We start from the raw sequence: 19,540 nt of genomic DNA on the forward strand, positions 1-19,540 counted from the left end.
GTAAAAAAAAAAGTAGGATTCCAAGGGGAAGAGATGGGGAAGCTAAGAAAAAAGGTCTCAAACACAGCAGTGTATAGGTGCATGCATATGTTGAACAGATCAGTGCTTTTATGTCTGGAAGTTACTTATGCATAAAGCCATTTTGTCAGTCTTGCTGTTTATTATTCACCAGATAGTGTTTAAATTAACACCTTTGTAAGTAATAACTTACAAATGAAGCTGAAACTATATTTGTCTTTATCTTTGTGTGAGAGTAGGTTTTAGAGTAACACTATTTATCTGCCCCAAGGGAGAGATACTTATGTGGTAGCAGGGCTCATCCGAGTAAAGCAAAACTCAGCAGTGGAATAAAGTGAATCTCATTATACTAATGGATAAAAGTTAAAGTGTTCTCTTTTTTTTTTTTTTAAATTACCTAATTTTACGTGCATTTTGCCATACATATTGTAAATCTCCTCCGGCCTAATACCTCAGCTAGGATTCTATTCATGCTCTCTCACCTATTATTCTGCACCTGCATTATTCTAGGATATGTAGGCACGGAGTTGAAAGAGCTGACATGGAAGCAGCATAATTTACATGACATCCATCTTCTATTTTGTTTTAAAGTTCTCACCCTAAAGTGTGAGTGACTGTACCTAAAAATGTACAGCTGCATAAAAGTGCATGTTATTACTAATTTTATAATTATGATCGATTTTTGAAGTTGCCATAGAAATTGATTAAATTAAGCAAAAGCACACACAAAACCTATCAAACTATTCTGACATCCTCGACCAGCCAGCTGAGGCCTTTCTGTGTGGAGTTTGCATTTTCTTCCTCTGGGCAGCAACTTCCTCCCACAGTCCAAACACACACACACCAGGTCAACTGGTGATTCTAAATTGGCTGTAAGTGTGAATGTGAGCGTGGACGGCTGTCTGATGGGAGCCCTGCGTTCCCCGAATAACTCGGATTTTTTTTGTGTAACACCCCCTCAACTCCCACTCGGAAAGTTGAAGCAGAACAACATACCCCCGAGTTATCAATCCAAGATGGCGGCACTGAACATAAACAATAGTAAAACTAAACTTTTAATCTGTACTGCCACTGTTTTGTATTTTCAACTCATTAAGTCATACGCAGAGCAGTGATTAGTCTTTATCTCTGAATATGTTTTTTAGTTCTAATAGCTCGACTATGCTAAGAATCCGCTAACTCGGGAATAATGTCGCTCACAAGTCCTGACATCTGAGTTCTGAGGTGTCTGGAACATGGCAAGAATCTTGGCCTGTGATATCTGCTTTAGCTCCCCTATGATGAAGATGAGGTAGATAATTAGAAGAAGATGGAAGGATGGACCTTTTAAAATAAGGCTACTTGGGTGTTTCGTTTGCAATGCTAAGGTTGTAGGAGCTTTAGCTTTATTGCCAGCCATAAGATGAGGTGAGATGATAGCATCAATAAATATTAAACATGTCCCCCACTTTGACAGGTATCAAGCTGTCACTCACTCTATCCACACATGACAAGGGAGTGGTTTTTAATTGGCTATCGATCAGATGCCAGGATAAGACGCATACATTCATCGGTGCCCTGGTTTCTTTTAGTCTTCTCCAGCTAACATAACCGGTTTTGCCAAAATGGTTAATCAGGGTACTAAAGGCTAGAAGTATATGATTTATAGAGAAAGTCTGTTTTTCTGCTTGATTCAGATTTTTTTTTTTGTTGTTGTTGTTGTATAGAACATTTCTTTCTCTAAAACTATCTAAAAAAAAAAAAAAACACCTCACTTAACCTATTCATTGCAATAACTATATGTCATACAACTAGAACAATCAACATTTTTGCTTCCATAGTTAATGCTATTCACATAACCAAAGGGAAAATCTACTAATTTGTTAAATATAGCAGCAAAATTTTAATGCAGTAGTTTTGCTAGTTGAGTTTTACAGATATTCTACATTAAGGTTTTTGCAAAGGTATTGAAACATGTCTTAAATAAACATTGTGTGGCATTTAAAACAGAAATTCCATCCACTTCATGCATATGACATAATATTAGGAAATGAAAATGCAGATTTGTGAAAAATAGAATTGTTGGCATAGCTCAATTAAATTGACAGGATTTCACAGATGTGAATAATGAAGTGTCAATCAACATGAAAAGTTTGTTTTCCCCCCTCCCAAAGAACATATCTGCTCATGAATAGGGCTTAAAGAGAAAAGAAGTCTTGCCAAAACTAACATTTGAAGAAGCTGAGCAGACAGTGACAGAGTTTGGCCAGAAATTTTAGCATTCACCATCCACACATTTCCTTCTGCCATCTGGTTCTTTTGAAGTTGTGAAATTTAAAAATCAGTCCAGAATTCTTGTAATTCTAGTTTTAGAAATAGACTGCAAGGTCTGTTTACAAAAATTGAAAGTATATTATATGATTTTTTGTACTGTATGTTTACTTGATAGCATCCACTGTATTCCAGTGATTAGATTTTAGAGAAAAATCTGTTTTGGATCCAAAGTTGTGTTGAATGACTAAATTCATGAAAAGAGCCAGAATTGACAATGGCACCCCCTCCTTGTTTTCTTCCCAGCAGCGTCTGCTCAGGCTCTTCCAATGTAACTCCTGCTAGCGTGGTGCTGCTTTCGACCTCCTTCTCCACCCTTCCTCCTCCTCCTCTTCTTTCTCCTCTTCCTCCCTTCACAGAGCTGATGCCCAGGTACACTGGCATGTCTGTAGTCTCTTTCTCCCTGCTCCCCTAGCCCCACATTTCTGTCTCCTTTCATTTCCTCATACCGAGAGAATCATAATAACCATTTCTTTCCTTTTTCATGAAGCGGTTCAGCACAGTTTTATTTATATCCTCGCCACTGCGCTCCACCGAGATCTGAAATCAAACTAAAAATGTAAAGGCCAGTCATATTGAATTCATACTCAATAAGAAGCAACCTTCCAATGAGTACTACTTTGCATCTGCTATTTCATTTTTGTCACATATATGACATTTCAGAAGAAGAAAGGGAAATGGTCACATAAATCAATTTATGAGTCTTTTTCATGCATCCCTACCACTACTCCTGCTACTACTACTTTCTACTACATCCTTCTTTGGTATTTGGTATTAGTATTCATGCTTATTAGCTTGTTGTCACTCCTTTAACCCCTTATGCCTAGTGTATCATATCTGATACATGGGTTTTTGTGAGTTTTTGAGACTTTGTCTCTAATTTGAACGTATATTTTTAAGAAACAAATTGCAAAAAGATGCCAGATGTAGCTAATATGATAAAAATTAAAACTCATATATGCTAATTGATATTAACTCTTATTTTTTAATTTTTCAGAAGGTTCAATAAGCATACTATTTTAAATATATATATATCAATTTGTGGCAGTTATTTAATGAGTACAGGGCTTAGATGGTTGATTTATCCTGCTGTGTGTCCTAGCTTCTGTTTTTCTGTTACTTTTCTAATCTCTGAGATGCATATTTTTCGTCTCTCTTTGCTTCTTCCGCTGCTCCTTGCAGTCTACTTTATAGGCTATACTGTGTGCCTCTTCAAGTTTCAACTTCCTTGCATAACCTTCTTCCCAATTATCCTCTTGTTCGCAACCTCTTATTTTCATGTCACTTCCTCTGCCTCTTCGTCGCAGCAGTACTTCCTTCATTTCTCTCGATGATTTCTCCACTGCTTTGCCCTTCTCCCCTTGCCGCGTTCGCTATTTGCTCCCTTACCTCCACTCCTCCCTTTGGTCTCCTGCATCTTGTTTCTCTCGGTACCGTGGTGCCCTCCATTCTCATCTTCCTCCCATTCCCACCCCTTGCTCCCTTTACGCTGTGCTCCCTTATCTATTAATTCTTGTCTCCTCTCTCCTGTCTGATATCTCCTGCCCTGAGGAGTTGTGGTGCATGTGTCTGCTGGTGTGTTTTGACAGACAGGGTCCTGACCTTGTCTCAGACCCAACTGCTACACAGGCTGAGGGATGTGTCAGCCTCACCCTCAGCCACGTCTCTCCTTATAAAAACTCACGGGGACATGCACATGCAATATAACAGGATCCTGTAAAGCGCGCACACACACACATGTGCGCCCACATGAATTTGTGCAGACACACTCATGCACAAACGACACACATTAACATTCCCATGTGCACATACATACGACTGTCGTACTCTCTGTATACTCCCTCTCAGCTGTGCACCAGCTCTTTGTGTAGTGCAGATATATTATGATGTTCACATTAACACATGCCTGCCTGAGCAGGTATAATATTGTACTTAAACATAAATCTACACCTCAGTGTCATCTGTGCTCGGGCCTTAACTGTGACACGTTGTGACTTCTTTGTCAAAACAGCCACAGCAGTCTTTGCTAGCCATGGCAGCAGAACGTTAAGTATGTTCCATGTTCACTTGTTGATATTATTGATGCAGATATACATACACGTCTGTTCTTTTAAAAGGCTTAGGCTAAACTGATTTGCTAAAGACCTGAAGGACGAGGCACTCTCAAGATTGGCATTTGAAGAAAACTTTCAGATGTTTGTACTTGACCTTCTCATTCCATATAAAGCATTTAAATGTGCTATGCAGAAATTTTAAACTACCCCTCATTTCTTTATATTTTGCTTCCAAGGAGCGAAACTTTCTTGTAATGTTTTTGAAAAGGTTTTGAACACTTGGTTAAACAACTTGGTATACCTTAGCATAGTTTGCAGTGTGTCCTTAAAAAAGGGAGCAAACTGGACAAAAGAAGGGACAAGCCTGAAACACTATCTAATGCAGATGAATAGTATCTGAAAGTCATGTGTATAAGAATTAGTGTTTAGCGAAGCCTCATCAGAAATGGTCTAATGGGTAGTGTCAAGATACCATTTTTAGGAGAGAAATACAGGTATACCAAATTATACAAAAACTGGACTGAAAATCAGTGGCAATGGCACTCATCGAGTAATAAATCGTTTTGGTTAAAATCATCAACAAAATCTATGGATGACATCAGGAGAGAGGTACAGCATTGAGTGCCAATAGCCATCTGTAAATTACGATTCCAGCCAGTAGCGTTGGAGATCTCGTCAACACTGATGGAATTATGAACTCCAAAAAAACAAAATACAGTCAGATTTTGATCCGCCATGCAATGCCATCTGGAAAGCATCAGATTGGGAACTGCTTAATTTTTCAGTATGACATTAAAACCAAACACACTGCCAATGCAGTAAAAGCACAACTGAATTGAAAAACCCGGACCTTACCATTACTGAATTATACAAACTCTGTTTCTGGCTTTCATGTTGTATTTCCATGTATGTTTGCGCATGCTCCAATAAGTCAGCGCAACATTTTCAGTTTTCCTATGAATATACAAAGAAATGAGAGGAGGCTTGAGACTTTTGCACACTTTTATACTATATTTTGGTATTTGTAGACTATATTTTATTGGAAACCGGTTGTTAGAAAAACTTCTGATGTTGTTAATTATATCCTCAGTAATTCTTTAGTCTTGTTTTTCCTCTATTTTTCTAATCTAAGTAAGTTTGTTAGTAGCCAGCCAAATGTTAATTTGTCACTGACAGTGTGAGTGTGCGTGGCATTTGTGTTGCATGCAAAGAAAAGAAAAAGAAGCTTTTTTCAGCCAGAAGCCATCAACAGTGAGATCCTATTGAGCTTGCTCCTCTTTAGGCCCCTGTGGTGACAAAGGATGAGGACAGTCCAGTTGCCAAAGTGTATATATATTCATTTCTTGGATGAAAAGTTATTCAAGGTGAAACAACAATAGTGTATCAATTGCAAGGCTGTTGGTGTGAGTCGGTGGCACACTCAAATAGGCAGGATTGGCACTGAGCCTCGGACTTTTCTGATGAGTGAACACTTCAGGGGTCTTTATGAATGCTTCTCCACATCCTTTCTCCTCTGTCAATATTCTCATTGTTGCTTCTTCTCTCTTGGCAGTTACTACTTATAACCATGGCTCAAGATAAAGAGCAGCTGATTCTGCCATTTACCTGTGTCTGCTAAATGGGATTAAAAAGAAACTCTCTCTGATGACCGTCTCTCTCTTTCTTCGCAGGCAATGTGGCTACAGTAAGGCTTCTCAAGAGGGAGATGAGGAACTTTACTTCCAATGTAAGTGACAAAAGTGATGATTGTATTATACAGCATCACTGTGTCTGTATAAAGTGTATGGGACAGGAGGCGGAATCTGAAAAAAGGCTTTGTCTTTTCCTATTCCAGTGCGGGAATGGCATGTGAACACACATGCCCGTGCATTACAGATGACTTTTGAGGCATTAAGTAGCGCCGCAGCCTTGATTCACAATTCTGAGTGCATGCTTAGCCAACTCTGAGCACACTGACACACTCCATTAGGTGGTGTGTGCGTGGTTGAGTTTGATGGGGAGAGATTGAAATCAGGAGGAGGAGGAGGAAGATAAAGAGCCGGAGATGAGGGGAGGAAAAAGAATGGGGAAAAAAAAAAGGCTAAAATCTCATGAACAAGGCAGGCAACAAGCGAGATTGTGCTTCAAAAGCAGAACAGTAAATGTTGTTGTTTTACAAGGTTGTAAATGCTTCTCTTTTTAACCTCTGGTCACAAAGCTCTTAATAGGTTTTTTGTTTGACAGTGACAGATTGAAACAAGTTTGACATATCTGTTCCTGTTTGTGTGCGGGTTTGCCTGTCAGTGCTTTGCTAATGTGGTGGCTCTGTGTGTGTGTGTGTGTGTGTGTGTGTGTGTGTTTTAGAGTTTATTTATGTGTGTATGCATGCAGAGTTTGCTTTCTCTCCTTTTTTTTTTAATTGTGTGTGAGTGCGCAAGCGTGTGCTCGTGCTCATTTGCGTTGTTTAATCTCCCAGCATACTGAGCCCTCTAGAGAGGTTTGGAGCACTATGTCTGATGAATAATGAGCCGAAGCCATGCGAATGGGAATTAAATCTTCCCAAACAAAGACATGCCAACAGCTGACAAGCACGTAATATACACAAACACAGAAACACACCGAAACATTTTTGGCCTGCTTTTCAGAGACACACACACGCACCTTTCTTTCCGAAACTTGGACACCCATATAAACATTTTTTCCTCATTATTCAACACAAAAGTCCGTTTTGCGTTCCGTGCATGCAAACCCAGTGCAGCATGCTTTCGCGTTCCTGCAGGTCTGCTTTGTCCGAGAGCTGGAAGCACGCAAAGTAGTGGGTGTTATGATTTTTTTTTCCCCATCTGTTCGCCTGCCAGACTCTTAAAACACATTCTACAACCATATATTAACGCGTGAGGACAGGGGAAGAGAGACGAAAAGTGAATAAATGAGCGTGTGAGTAATAAAGTAGAGGAAGAAGGAGGGGAAATGAGTGAGTGAGTGAAGGGCGCACTAAGAGGTTTGAGGGATGAAGTGTGATGAGGTGAACTGGCAGAGAAGGAGACTCATCATAAGTGACACTGCTCAGAATATTAGTTTTATGTCAGAGTATGTGACCTAGAAATATTCAGCACATATTCCATGAATGCGAGGAGAAGAGGCTCGTGACTCATTTGCAATGCCATCGATAGTCTGACTCTGCATAAGAGAGCGACGGCAAGAGAAGGTGTGTAAGAAAATGAACGGAGAAAGACACAAAGAAGTTTGTGTTCTTCTGTCTATAATGAAAGAAAATGTTCTTGAATATGTTTCAGTTTCCCTTCGAGTGTGCCTATAGCAGTAACTCGGTGAACCCTGAATCTAACCAGCTGCTGCAGTGCATGTGTGATGGATGAACATGAAAAGCTAAATGCTACAAAGGTGACTTTGCTAACAAAGCTATTTGTTAGTTAACCTTGAAAAGTTGGGTGTTGATTATAGTCAAGTAGACCTGCGACAGACAGGCGACTTGTACAGGATGTACTCAGCCTATGGCAACTGGTCCCCTCACAGCTCTGAATTAGATCAGCGGAAGAGGATGGATGGAAGAACATTCAAGCAGACTGACCTTGAACAGTTTATACTACAAATGCAGATTGAAGATTAAGTCCTTACTGGAGTAGAGATTTTTCCTGGTATGTGGGCATATGTATGATGTAATGTTGTATTTGTGATATTACGCACTGGGTTTTGAAGTCCTGCTGTGAAGCTTCAAGATGAGCGTTTCCATCTTTGCTAGAGGGGGAAAAAAACGGATATGGCAGGAAGGGGTGGGTCTGACTGTGAAACTGCGTGCTCATTGGGTAATGACAAGTTGTAAGCCAATGACTGCGTGCTTTCATACCACAGGTAATCCTCCATTTTGAAACATGGTATGAACAAAATTTACAAAATAGTCTCAAAATGCATGACTGAGCCCATAAACCCAGAGGTCAGCTGATTTCCCATCGACGTCTGTAAGACAGGAAATCTTTATTGCAACCACAAGTATCGCCATCTGGTGGCCTTTAGATAGAATGCAGATTTAAGGCTCAGCTTCATGTTTCCAACCCAGATGCTATGTGTTTTGTGCATTTGTGTGTGTATGTCTGATTTTAAGCTACTATAGGAAAGAACATTCAGTCCAACACTTGAATAAAAGTGTTGGACTTTTTGCACTTATGAAAGTGCCAAAAGTGCACTTTCATAAGTGCACTTTCGGCTTTGCGCACACACACACACACACACACACACAGAGAGAAGCATATCAGCATGTGTGTTTGTTCGCACAAGTAAGCATGTGTGTGTGGTAGATCAATAAGCCGTTTTGAAGCAGCCAGTACAGTTTCCCTCAGGTCAATCTGAAACTGTAATCACATTTGAGAGCCTCTGTGCTGCTTTTGGGAGTACTACCAGGCCTTTTCCTGGAAGATTAGCCTTAAAGTGTAGTAACAGGAGTCAAAGGTCATCCAGCTGAGAGCTATAATACACTGGTTAATGGTCATTGACTACCTGCTGGCAAGTTTATTTTCTTACCATTGGTATTCAGTAAGTACAACAGGCAGTTAGCTGATAAAGAAAACTAAGGCTCATTGAGAAACCAAGTAGTGTTTATTTTGTTGTGTACAGTCTAGTTGGAGTCGATATCCCTTTCATTTCTAAATGTCAGGTAAAATTTCCAATTATTGTGTCTCATTAGCCTCACAGTAGTGATTTTGTAGATGCTGGTAAAAGAAATGAGGCAATTTGTGTGGATATGTCAGAGAAAAATTATTAAGTAATTTTTGAATTACTAAGTTAAAACACATCCAGTTTTAACGTAGAAGTATTTTTGTTTTGGGGTTTGTTTTTTTATTTTCAACATTGCGGTTTGAGGGTTTCTTTTAACCTAGAGTGTGAAACTTACAGCAAAGGAGCAAGGCAACTATAAGCACCATGTGACAAAGGTTTCTCTGCCTCAGCATTTTTAAGTCTATTATGCTTGTCCCAGTTTCTGACTGAAGATTGTATTTTGGTCGTGTGTGTCTGTTATTTTGCCTGCGTATGTGTGTGTTAGAGCGATAACATTTTGAAAAGACAAAAACCCTTGTGGAAGAGCCGTGTGATCTGAATAAAGCCTTGTGGAGGAAACCCAGTAAGACTTGAGCACTCAAAGCCTTTGATCTTACTTTGTCTCCCAGGAGTTTGCAAGGTCACAACAAATAAAACGGAGAGTAAGGCGAGTTATGAATAAAGAAATGGAAGTATATGTTATTTTTTCCATCCTTTAAATAAAATGACAGACCCCCCCCCCCCCCCCCCAAAATCATCTCTTTGCATTATGGGTTATATTTGGCTATTATAACCTTGAAAAACTGACTAAGAACTGAGATATTTACCTTAACCCTACAGTTATATAGAGCTATGTAGAGTTTGATAGAAGAAAGCTTTTCAGCATTTTCAAACATCAATGGTAAAACTCTGGTATTGATTTCAGGCTGGAGATCAAAGAGCAAAGCCTTCTTCCCAGACACAACATTTTGGTCTAATGTTCAACTATCATACACAGAGAAAGTCTTTCTTGAAGGAGACAGACATAGCAATTCCTTTCACTGATGGTAGCCTCAGTAGAGCACAAAGCGATGCAGACTTTAGAAATGCTTTGCTTTGTGTTGAGAGCGAGGTCCAGCCAGTCTGGGAGTGTTTCTTTATATCTAATGTGGATATGTTGCTGCTGGGTACTTCAGACGTTATAAAGAATGTGCACAATAAATGATGTAATGTCTTACAAAGTGTAGAAAACACATGTCTCATTTTATATCACCAGTTTTAAAACTATATAAATATTTTTGTGTGTTTATACCACTGCAGTTAAGATCCCAACACGGAGGACCTACATTGACCCCGAGACTTGCGAAGACCTACTTCAGGCTGTCCATGCCTTTGCCAAAGAGCTGGACAACTCGAGCATCAAGATCGAGAGAATTGTGCACACAGGTACATGATTATACACAAGAAAGCATCTCAGATTCCACTATTCATCCCAGAGATGATGGTGGAGGACTTCACCACTCGGTGAAAGGGTGCGTGGGCTCAGCAATTTTAGAGTGGGGTAGAAGAGAATAGAAGAATAGAAAAGCCCTTTACTGTCATTGTACATATTCAATGGAACTGTACACATGTTGTTCATCCTTTAAGCTCCAAGCTCCTTTAAGATTGAGGAGAACTAGAAAGCTATACTGTGGTTTAACAAAATAGCATCTAGTTTGTTGTAGTATTAGTGCACATGACATGTGAGCTTCCATATCTGAAAAGGCAACTTGCTGGATAATATTTCTGCTTTGAGAGGTTTTGGAATCATAACTACAGTGAGCGTTTCCTGTTCAAAAAAGTAGTGAACAAAAACATGTTGCGGGCATTACATTTAAAATGAATATTTTTTTTAATTAAACAAAAATAAATCCATCTCTCATGTTGTCTTTGTAATATTTATGCTACATGAAATATTAAATAGATTGTGTTGAATAACTCCCTCTGTTTCATTTAGATTTTGCTAAGCATGCAAATGCATTTTAGGAATGAGGATATAATCAAAAGCAGTATATAGCACAGTAGAAATTATGAATGACAACCAATTTTAATCCATTAATTTTCCAAATATTATAGCAAAAATGCTAAAATATATTGTCCTGTGTTAAAAAGAAAGCCAAAAGTATTAGAAACCTTTCAAAGTCAACTCTGTGTCTTTTTGCACTTTCTCTGAATCTGCTTTGAGGCTGAATTGGCATCCAGTTCAATCAAATTTGGGAACTTGCAGACCTTTGCCAAAATTGCGCTAAACTATTGTGGCTATTGTATTTGCCTCTAGTAGATGCTTCAGTGTTTCAACTGCACTCTACTCCATCTTTGATCTCTCTTTGGTCCCTTTGTATTTCATCTTTTTCTCTCAATGTCATCACTCTTTCTTCCCAACATGAAGTAGTATTTCTTCATCTAAGTCTGGCTTCCCCCTCTATCCCCTTCAGTCTAACCCTTACTCATTTCTTCTCGCATTCTTTTGATGTTTTTCTCCCTCAGCGCTCTCTTTCTGTGCATCCGTTGACACTGATCACGACCTCTGTTTGTCTCTCCCCACAGGTGACTTTGGGGAGGTGTGCCGTGGCTGCCTGAAGTTGCCCAGTAAGAGGGAGCTGCCTGTGGCCATAAAGACGTTAAGGGCTGGTTGTTCTGACAAGCAGCGCCGTTCCTTTCTTAGCGAAGCTGGCATTCTCGGGCAATTTGACCACTCTAACATAATCCGGCTGGAGGGCGTTATCACCACTGGTAAGAAAGGAGGGAGAGAGGGATATTGTGCAGAGAGCAGAAACAGAAAGGTAGTATAGTAGTAAGGGGATACCACTGGGAAAAGAATGGGAAAACAAAGGAAAATGGGTATAGATGAAAAGAAGCACAGAGTGGAAAAAAACGTAGGAATCCAAGGATCAGGGAAAAATTCTACAGTTTGACCAGCTCAGTTGTTGAAGGAAGTAAGGCTGTTGAAAAGGGGTAATTGGGATTTAAGCATCTTAAAATTGCATACAGAGAGGGTAAAAGGGAGTAGCAAGGGACAAGGATTGGGAGGAGCACTAAGACACTCCAGATACCTCAATAACTCACACGTGGAGGGGGTCAGCGCTTACAGCAAAGAGGGCAAGAGAGGAGGATGGAACAAGAAGTAAAGTTTGAAAAGGAGAAAGCAGGGTGGGTAGATGGATGCCTTGTGCTAGCAGCAGCGGAGCTACATCAAGGTCTATTTTCTGCTGACAGATAGCAATTGAGGTCCAAGAGCGAAAACAGAATGGAAGGAGAGTGGGGGAAAAAAACTTGAAGGGAGGAGACTGACGAAAGAGACATGAGAGTCACAGAAGATGAGGTAGAGGTTAATGGGAATGGCAGCTGAAGGGAGAAGCTTTAAGGAGTTTGTGAAGTTTTTGTTACTGCCGCTGCGATGCTTTTTGGTGATGTTTGTGTGTGTGTGTGTGTGTGTGTGTGTGTGTGTGTGTGTGTGTGTGTGTGTGTGTGTGTGTGTGTGTGTGTGTGTGTGTGTGTGTGTGTGTGTGTGTGTGTGGGCACGGTGCCCCAGCACACTCTGTGCTCAGTAGGATGGCAGCAGATGTGCAGGGTACAGTAATTGGTGCTAGAGACCCAGCGGGGCCCTGAGATGCACTCCAATCCCTCCCACCATCATATGCACACATACACACATTCATCGAAAACCCACATGCACACTCCTCACCACACACACACAAAAAGGCTGTCCCATATGCTCACTTTTTCTTTACCATCACTGACAAACACACACACACCTGCTCGCCTGCCTCTTCACTTGGCATGAAATCACAAATCTTTGCACACACACCCACGCACGCCCACATGCCGTTAGACTACAAATCACCTGCTTTACATCACTTACGCCCCCACCGGATTCTTATTTAGCCCCCCTTCCATCCGCCCAATACATCTCACTCACCTGCAAAATACCACCTATTGTCCCTTTGTTCTATACTAATCTTTCTATTCATAATTTAGAGGCATGTGTTAAATGGGTGATCAATGAAGTCACTATTTAAACCTATTATAATCATTATCAAAAAAAGTGAGAGTAGCAGAAAACAAATCAGTGTGGGAGACCTGGAACAGCTGGTAGCAGGACTGCAAACAAAGATGTTCTTGTAGATAACCACAAGAAATAGACATATTTTTACTGCATAGCCATCTCATCTCAGTCAGTACTATGACATATTGCATAATGGGTTATGATGGCTTTTTGTTCTCCTACAAGAAAATGTGACATTGCTCCCACGTCGCAAGTTGCTTCACTAGGCTTTGTTTTCTCGTCTCTATATAGACTGATGGAGTTTTGCCAAAGTTTAAAACATCACCGTGCCACAAAGGTCAAGACTTTGCTTTTAGATATGTTTCAAAGTGTGTCTTCTGTGTTTTTGTTTCCCTTCAGAATCTGCCCACATTCGTGACATCTTTTAAAACAGAATATGATTCTACTCGGTCCATGGTTGTAGCTGAATACATCGGCCATTCCAGCCCTGCGCAAGCCCGTTCAACCACAGACTCATTATCCAGCTCACATTAATTACATGATGGCTGGCAAATTATGGCAGCATCCCTGGCTCTCGCTTCCCACAGCATATTTGGTAACCTTTTCAAATAGCTTCCTAAAAGCGTAGTAATGCTGGGAAACTGGAAACCGGGGATTTTACAGTGGCAATTTATCATTCTTGTATTATGCCTGCATAAACTGTCAGGACTGATCAGACCACCTTTCCATCCTAGAATATGTGTTTGTAGATGTAAAGTTGTTTACATATCTGTCAAGGTTTATCTTACTGTCTCAACCTCCCGCAATCTTTTCCTCCTTTCGTCTCCCTTCCAACAACTGCAGTTTTATTTTCATTTCCCTCCTCCGTGCACTTCATAGCACTACTGGATCCCTGCCATCTGGGCCTCGGCACAGTATGTGTGTGAGCACGCGTGTAGTGTATATGAGCGCGTGCTATTGTGCACAGTAAGAGCGTGCGTGTGTGAGTGTTTCAGGGTCGTTAAACTTGCTGAGACAGCCAGGGCAGCGCACAGGTTCTCCAGGCTTCACTACAGTTCACCGAGTGAAGAATGGCTTCGCACAATGCTTGCCAAGTGGACTAGACTCACTTTATTCCTTCCCTATTCCCAATCTCTCTATTATCATGCTATTGCTTCCCTTTTTCCCTTGACTTCACAATTTTATCCCCGTTTCAATTGTTCATATATGCCCTCTGTCATGTCTTTGTCCAGGAAACACCATGATGATCATAGTGGAGTGCATGTCTAACGGAGCCTTAGATTCATTCCTTAGGGTAAGTTTCATTACTGTGCATTCATCTTAAATATATGTGCTGATGCTCATTATTAAACTGTAATTACTCATTACTACTCTCTGTTTTCAAGCAGCTGCACTAACAACACTTTTGTTCTACTTGTCCTAAATATACCGTTAATATAATGTGGTCCTAGGGCAGCAATTCTTGTGCTTATTACTGTAATAAGGAAAACATAGCATAATTAACTGCACAAATGGAGTGTTTCTGCTCAAAGCTGCTGTAAGCTTCTGTAAACTGTTAGTGTGCCCCTTTGCTCTGTGAACCACTTCACTGTGGTTTATAATGATATGAATTAATGGCCTGTTTGTTTTTATTCTCCAAATAAAGGTTTTCAGCTCAGCAAGCACAACATTGTAAAGCAGAGGCAGATGTGCTTTTTTTCTCCCCCTTCCATTCAGCCTGCTCACAATCTTCTCTCCCACCTCTTCTTCATCTTTCTCTTTTTCCTTCTGTAACCTCAGAAACATGAAGGCCAGTTGAGTATAATGCAGTTGATGGATTTGCTGACCGGAGTGGCGTCGGGGATGAAGTACCTCACCGAAATGGGCTTTGTCCACAAACGGCTCGCCGCGCACAAGGTAAGGGGAGCAGGTGGGAGTAGATGATAGAGGACAGGTATGGTGTGATGAACAGGATGTCGTGTTCTATAATGAGTTTTTGCAGACTACAATTCGTTCTTGTCTGCAAACATCTTTGAAAGCACTCACCTGTAGGTTTTTTACTGAAAGACTACATGAAGCTGAAAATTAGACAAAACTGTCTAAATTATTGTGTCACCCACGTTTCATTAGGGGTGTGTGTGTGTGTGTGTACCATGTTTACATATCTTTGTGGGGACCAACACCCCTTATGGGGACAAAAAACCCGTCCCCACAAGTTTGAAGGCATTTTTGAGACTCAAAATGTGGTTTTAGTGTCAGGGTTACAATTAGGTTATGGTTAGGGTTAGAGTTAGGCTTTTATTTTTGGTGGTTACGGTTATGGTAAACGACTAGGGAAAGCATTATGTCAATTAGATGTCCCCACAAGGATATGAAAACACGACTGTGTGTGTGTGTGTGTTTTGTTTGGTTTTTTGTCTTTCATAGAAGAGGCAGTCTATCAAACTACAGATGCAGTGGTCATGTTGTGGAAAATCAGGAACATCTGTTCTTGTAAACAATCAATTGTCTCTGGTGTGATAAGAGCTTTGCCCACCAGGGTAGTGAGCTCTCATACTGTGAGCATTTCCCCTCCAAATGTAAGCCATGCTAATCAGCCTGTTTTCCAAATCGCAGGTGCTGGTTAACTCCAACCTTGGCTGCAAGGTGTCTGGCTTCAGACCTCTTCAGGAGGACAAAATAGAGGCCATCTACACCACGCTGGTGAGATAACATTTTTTCTGCAACCTTATACATCTTATAACTCACACATGTAGGGCATATTTTCTTAATGAGTCTGATCAAATGGGAATTATCATATGTTATGTCAAGTTCAGGTGAGGTCACGTGGGCTTTGAGGTAGAGGGGGAGAAAAATCCAGTGTTTCTATGGTTATTTTAGGATTTCAGTCCAAGGTGAACCCAATCTCCTAACAGTTCCTTTGATCTGCTGGAAATATGCTCAAAGCTTTTCAAAGAGAATATTAAAGCTTTACTTTGGTGAACTCTCCACACACTTTTACATCTTGTCTTACCTCTCCTGTTCCTCTCCGCCAGCATGGAGGGAAAAGTGTGGTGCTGTGGACCGCTCCAGAAGCCATCCAGTACCATCGTTTCTCCTCTGCCTCAGATGTCTGGAGCTTTGGCATTGTCATGTGGGAGGTCATGTCCTATGGCGAGAGACCCTACTGGGATATGGGCAACCAGGATGTAAGTGTGCATTTAAATTCTCCATATTCCTTGCTCCAATTTCAATATTAATTTCTATACTTTTGTACCCTACCTCTCTCTTTTGCCGCTCTCTAATTTTTTTTTATCAATGAATTTTCTATCTGTGCCCACCATGCATCTTATTAATAGAAAACCGAGAAGCCACAGTACCTCTGAGAGCTATTGCAGGGCCTAAGTCCCCCTCTTTAAGTCTGCTTCAGCTCCATGACCAATCCTGTTTTCTCTTAAGGATGCATTGACCCCCTTCTAGTGTCCACTGCCTATCCCTGGCTGCCACCCTGCTATTAAGTGTAGAAAATCTCTCAGAAAATAGTCAGCTTATTTCAAGAAATGTAAAGCACTATTTGAGGGGAGTGACTGTCCAGTTAATAGGACCCTGCCACCACTAGCAACCTTTAAAAGTCACTGTGGGTGGACCCATTTTCCTTGTCACTCTTTTTTCTTTGTCCTAAAAAAGAGGTTTATATTTTCCCCCTTTTTAAGGATGTCATGCCTCTATAGTATAGCTGAAAGCAGGATACAGGTCTGCATATGAGACAACAGACAGCAGATCCTTGTTACTGCTTTTCTTATTAGTGAGGCCAGTGACACTCCAGGCATTATCAGCAAAGAGCTTTTTTCAAGACATATTATTTTTCATCATCCTAATGCCTTTTCAAATGAATTTTATCATAAAGACTACATTTTCTGCAGGCAGCTACGCGTAAAGCAACTGATTACTTGCATGTTCCATTTTTGAATGTCCCAAATTAATATGCATGAGTTATTCAGCGAGCACAAGAATAGGTAGCTTTTTAATACTCTTTGTTAGTGCCCTTTTATAAAGCTGGCGAAAGTTTCATCTCAGCCTGGTTTATATTATCAAACTTTCCAATTGAGAGGGCAAAGATCAAGCTTGTAGAGCGCCAGGGATATTAATCCACTTTAAATTGATACATTATATCATAACGGAATTGTTGGTCGGCCTGTCCACCTGTGATCCGTCGTGCCCTTTACCTACTGGCTCTGATTAAATGGAAAATGTCAAATGCTGAAAAGCATTTTATGAATGCTCTTTACTGAGATAGAAGCTTAAGGGGCTGAGAGGATGGTGGAGTGGGGAAGTGGGTGGCCGGGTAGGCAGAGAGAGAAGAGAGTGTTTTAGGAATTAATGCTGCTGATGGATGTCATTTTTGTGATTATTCTCAGACTTTATTGCCTCCTTTAAGGAGATTGTATTTCTTAGAGTGGTTGCGGTGGAGGATATATCCCATGTCCCTAGATATACTGAAAGGAAATATCTCGTGGGGTGTTTGAGTGAATGATTTTTAATAGGGGGCGACATTAGCTTGATGGAGCAGTAAAGAACATCAAGAGTCTGGAAGGATGCTTTCAAGCACTGCTGTTTGAAGACAGTGAGTTTTCAGAGGCCTGGTGATGATGCTGAGCAGAGATTAAACATTTTCTGAAATTTGATAGTTTATCTTTTGGGGAGTATTTAAGAAAGCACAGACTTTTTAATGGAGTGTTTGTTTCATTGCTTTGATGTTTCTGGTATTTCAAACTTGGCTGGTTTGATTTTTTTCCCCCCAATTCAAAGACCTACCGCATATTGTATTATTGGAAATGAAAAGGTGCTGTTATTGTGATACCCAGTAAGTATCGTGTGAAGTACACCAAGTGACAGTGGATATCACACTAACTGACCGTTAAGTCTGCATACAGCGTCAGTTAGTTGTGAACAAATTTGCAGGGGCTCTTTTTTCCCCTCTGTGATTGCATACCTGCTGTACAGTTCTGGAGCCTTTTTATTACCAAAAACATAATGTATTCCACTCATATTAGGGTGATGATATCTCTGTGAAATCTAAGTATTACAGTTGCCGCAGGCTTGCAAGGTCAGTTTTAGATTTTAAGCCATACAGTGGGACATTCTAGGTAGTGTGATTATTATGTACTTTTATTTAATATTTTTTTTCCACGTGTGACCTATACAGTCTTCTGTTCTGTTCTGTAAGACTTCTATTCTTGGCAACTAAGCAAGTCCACTGCAAGGGGAAAAGGTTTTAAGCATCTTATTGAACTTTGAAAGTAGGACAAAACTTCTCTACATCCTCGTTCACCTCTCCCACTCTGCCCTACCACTCAGACATGCTCTTTAAGAATGTATCCAATTATACCATGAGTACTGGAAAATCACAAAACTAATTTCTAATCTGATATTATCGATTTCCTCTTTCTGTGCGTAGGTGATAAAGGCCATCGAGGACGGTTTCAGGCTGCCAGCTCCAGTTAACTGCCCTCCACATCTCCATCAGCTGATGCTGGACTGTTGGCAGAAGGAGAGGACGGAGAGGCCCAGCTTTAGTCAGATCCACTCGGCCCTCAGCAAGAGCATTCGCTCGCCTGATGGTATCGGTTCCTCCACACTGGCGCGAAGGTACAGTCTCATGACTACATGAGTTGGAGTAGATCCTTGAATGTATAAATTTTTTAAAAAGTTACTTTTACAAAGCCTTAATCGTTATTTCCCCCACTATAGAACCCTGAGTTCATCCATTACACTAGCTGACAGGCCTCTCCCCACCTTCCCATCTTTTAACTCTGTTGGAGAGTGGCTGGATGCAGTAGACATGGGCCGATACAAGGACAACTTCACTGCTGCGGGATACTGCTACTTGGAGTCTGTGGCACGAATGACTGTACAGTGAGTAGTTTTGTACAATTCTGACTGTGTGACCTTTTCATTACATTTTTTTAACAGAAGGGTACCTTAATAAAAGAATAAGAAGCCGAATTCATTCCAGTAAAAAACTGCTAATATTCAAGACTTTAAAAGCAACTGAATCAGTGTTTATAAGATATATGTAGGTAAGGAGACATCACCCTGTGTTTGAGCAAATATTTGGCTGTTTATTTACTAGATAACTTACTTATAATAAAACATGTTAACTGTATATAAAAAAATGAGATGTCACAGAAGACACCAACCTTTTTAGCTCCATTTAAATATGTCTAAATATGGCACTTGTTATACCATACATGTTATACCATTCGTGTCAAAAAAATTTGACACGAAGAACACGAGTTTCTTATTTACAGTGTTGAGTATTAACAGTGAAGGAATTTCTAAGAAGCAGCAGACCTTTCCAGTTTTCTAAAAGCCTCAAAGTGTCAAACTGACCCAGTGAACTCTGAGATTAATCTCTTAATCTGAATCTAAAATGACGTCTTTCCCATCTGAGCTCAGGGGTGTGTGTCAGAGAGTTGCGTCAGCCATATCTAAGACAGCTGGGCGTCTGTGCTGAATTAATATAAAGACGCAAACGAATACATTTAAGAAACTGGAAGTGGTATTCCCTGAAAACATATGTGTGCAGCCTCATTCTGTTTCATATAAAGATTGCTACAGAAAAATGTTTCTGCAATAACTGGTG

At 40.5% G+C, this 19,540-nt stretch overlaps 1 protein-coding gene across 1 annotated transcript in view; it reads left to right on the forward strand.

Annotated features, from left to right (window-relative positions):
- The window catches only part of epha10 (EPH receptor A10), a 161,711-nt gene that overhangs the window by 139,521 nt on the left and 2,650 nt on the right, over positions 1-19,540 (forward strand). The window contains exons 9-17 of the mRNA XM_026156066.2: positions 6,053-6,108; positions 10,212-10,337; positions 11,478-11,663; positions 14,169-14,230; positions 14,716-14,832; positions 15,532-15,618; positions 15,951-16,103; positions 18,353-18,543; positions 18,646-18,810. Coding sequence (XP_026011851.1) covers positions 6,053-6,108; positions 10,212-10,337; positions 11,478-11,663; positions 14,169-14,230; positions 14,716-14,832; positions 15,532-15,618; positions 15,951-16,103; positions 18,353-18,543; positions 18,646-18,810 — 1,143 coding nt within the window. The remainder of the gene's footprint in view (positions 1-6,052; positions 6,109-10,211; positions 10,338-11,477; positions 11,664-14,168; positions 14,231-14,715; positions 14,833-15,531; positions 15,619-15,950; positions 16,104-18,352; positions 18,544-18,645; positions 18,811-19,540) is intronic.

This window comes from Astatotilapia calliptera, chromosome 22, assembly GCF_964374335.1.
Source record: "Astatotilapia calliptera chromosome 22, fAstCal68.1, whole genome shotgun sequence".
Classification (NCBI taxonomy): domain Eukaryota; kingdom Metazoa; phylum Chordata; class Actinopteri; order Cichliformes; family Cichlidae; genus Astatotilapia; species Astatotilapia calliptera.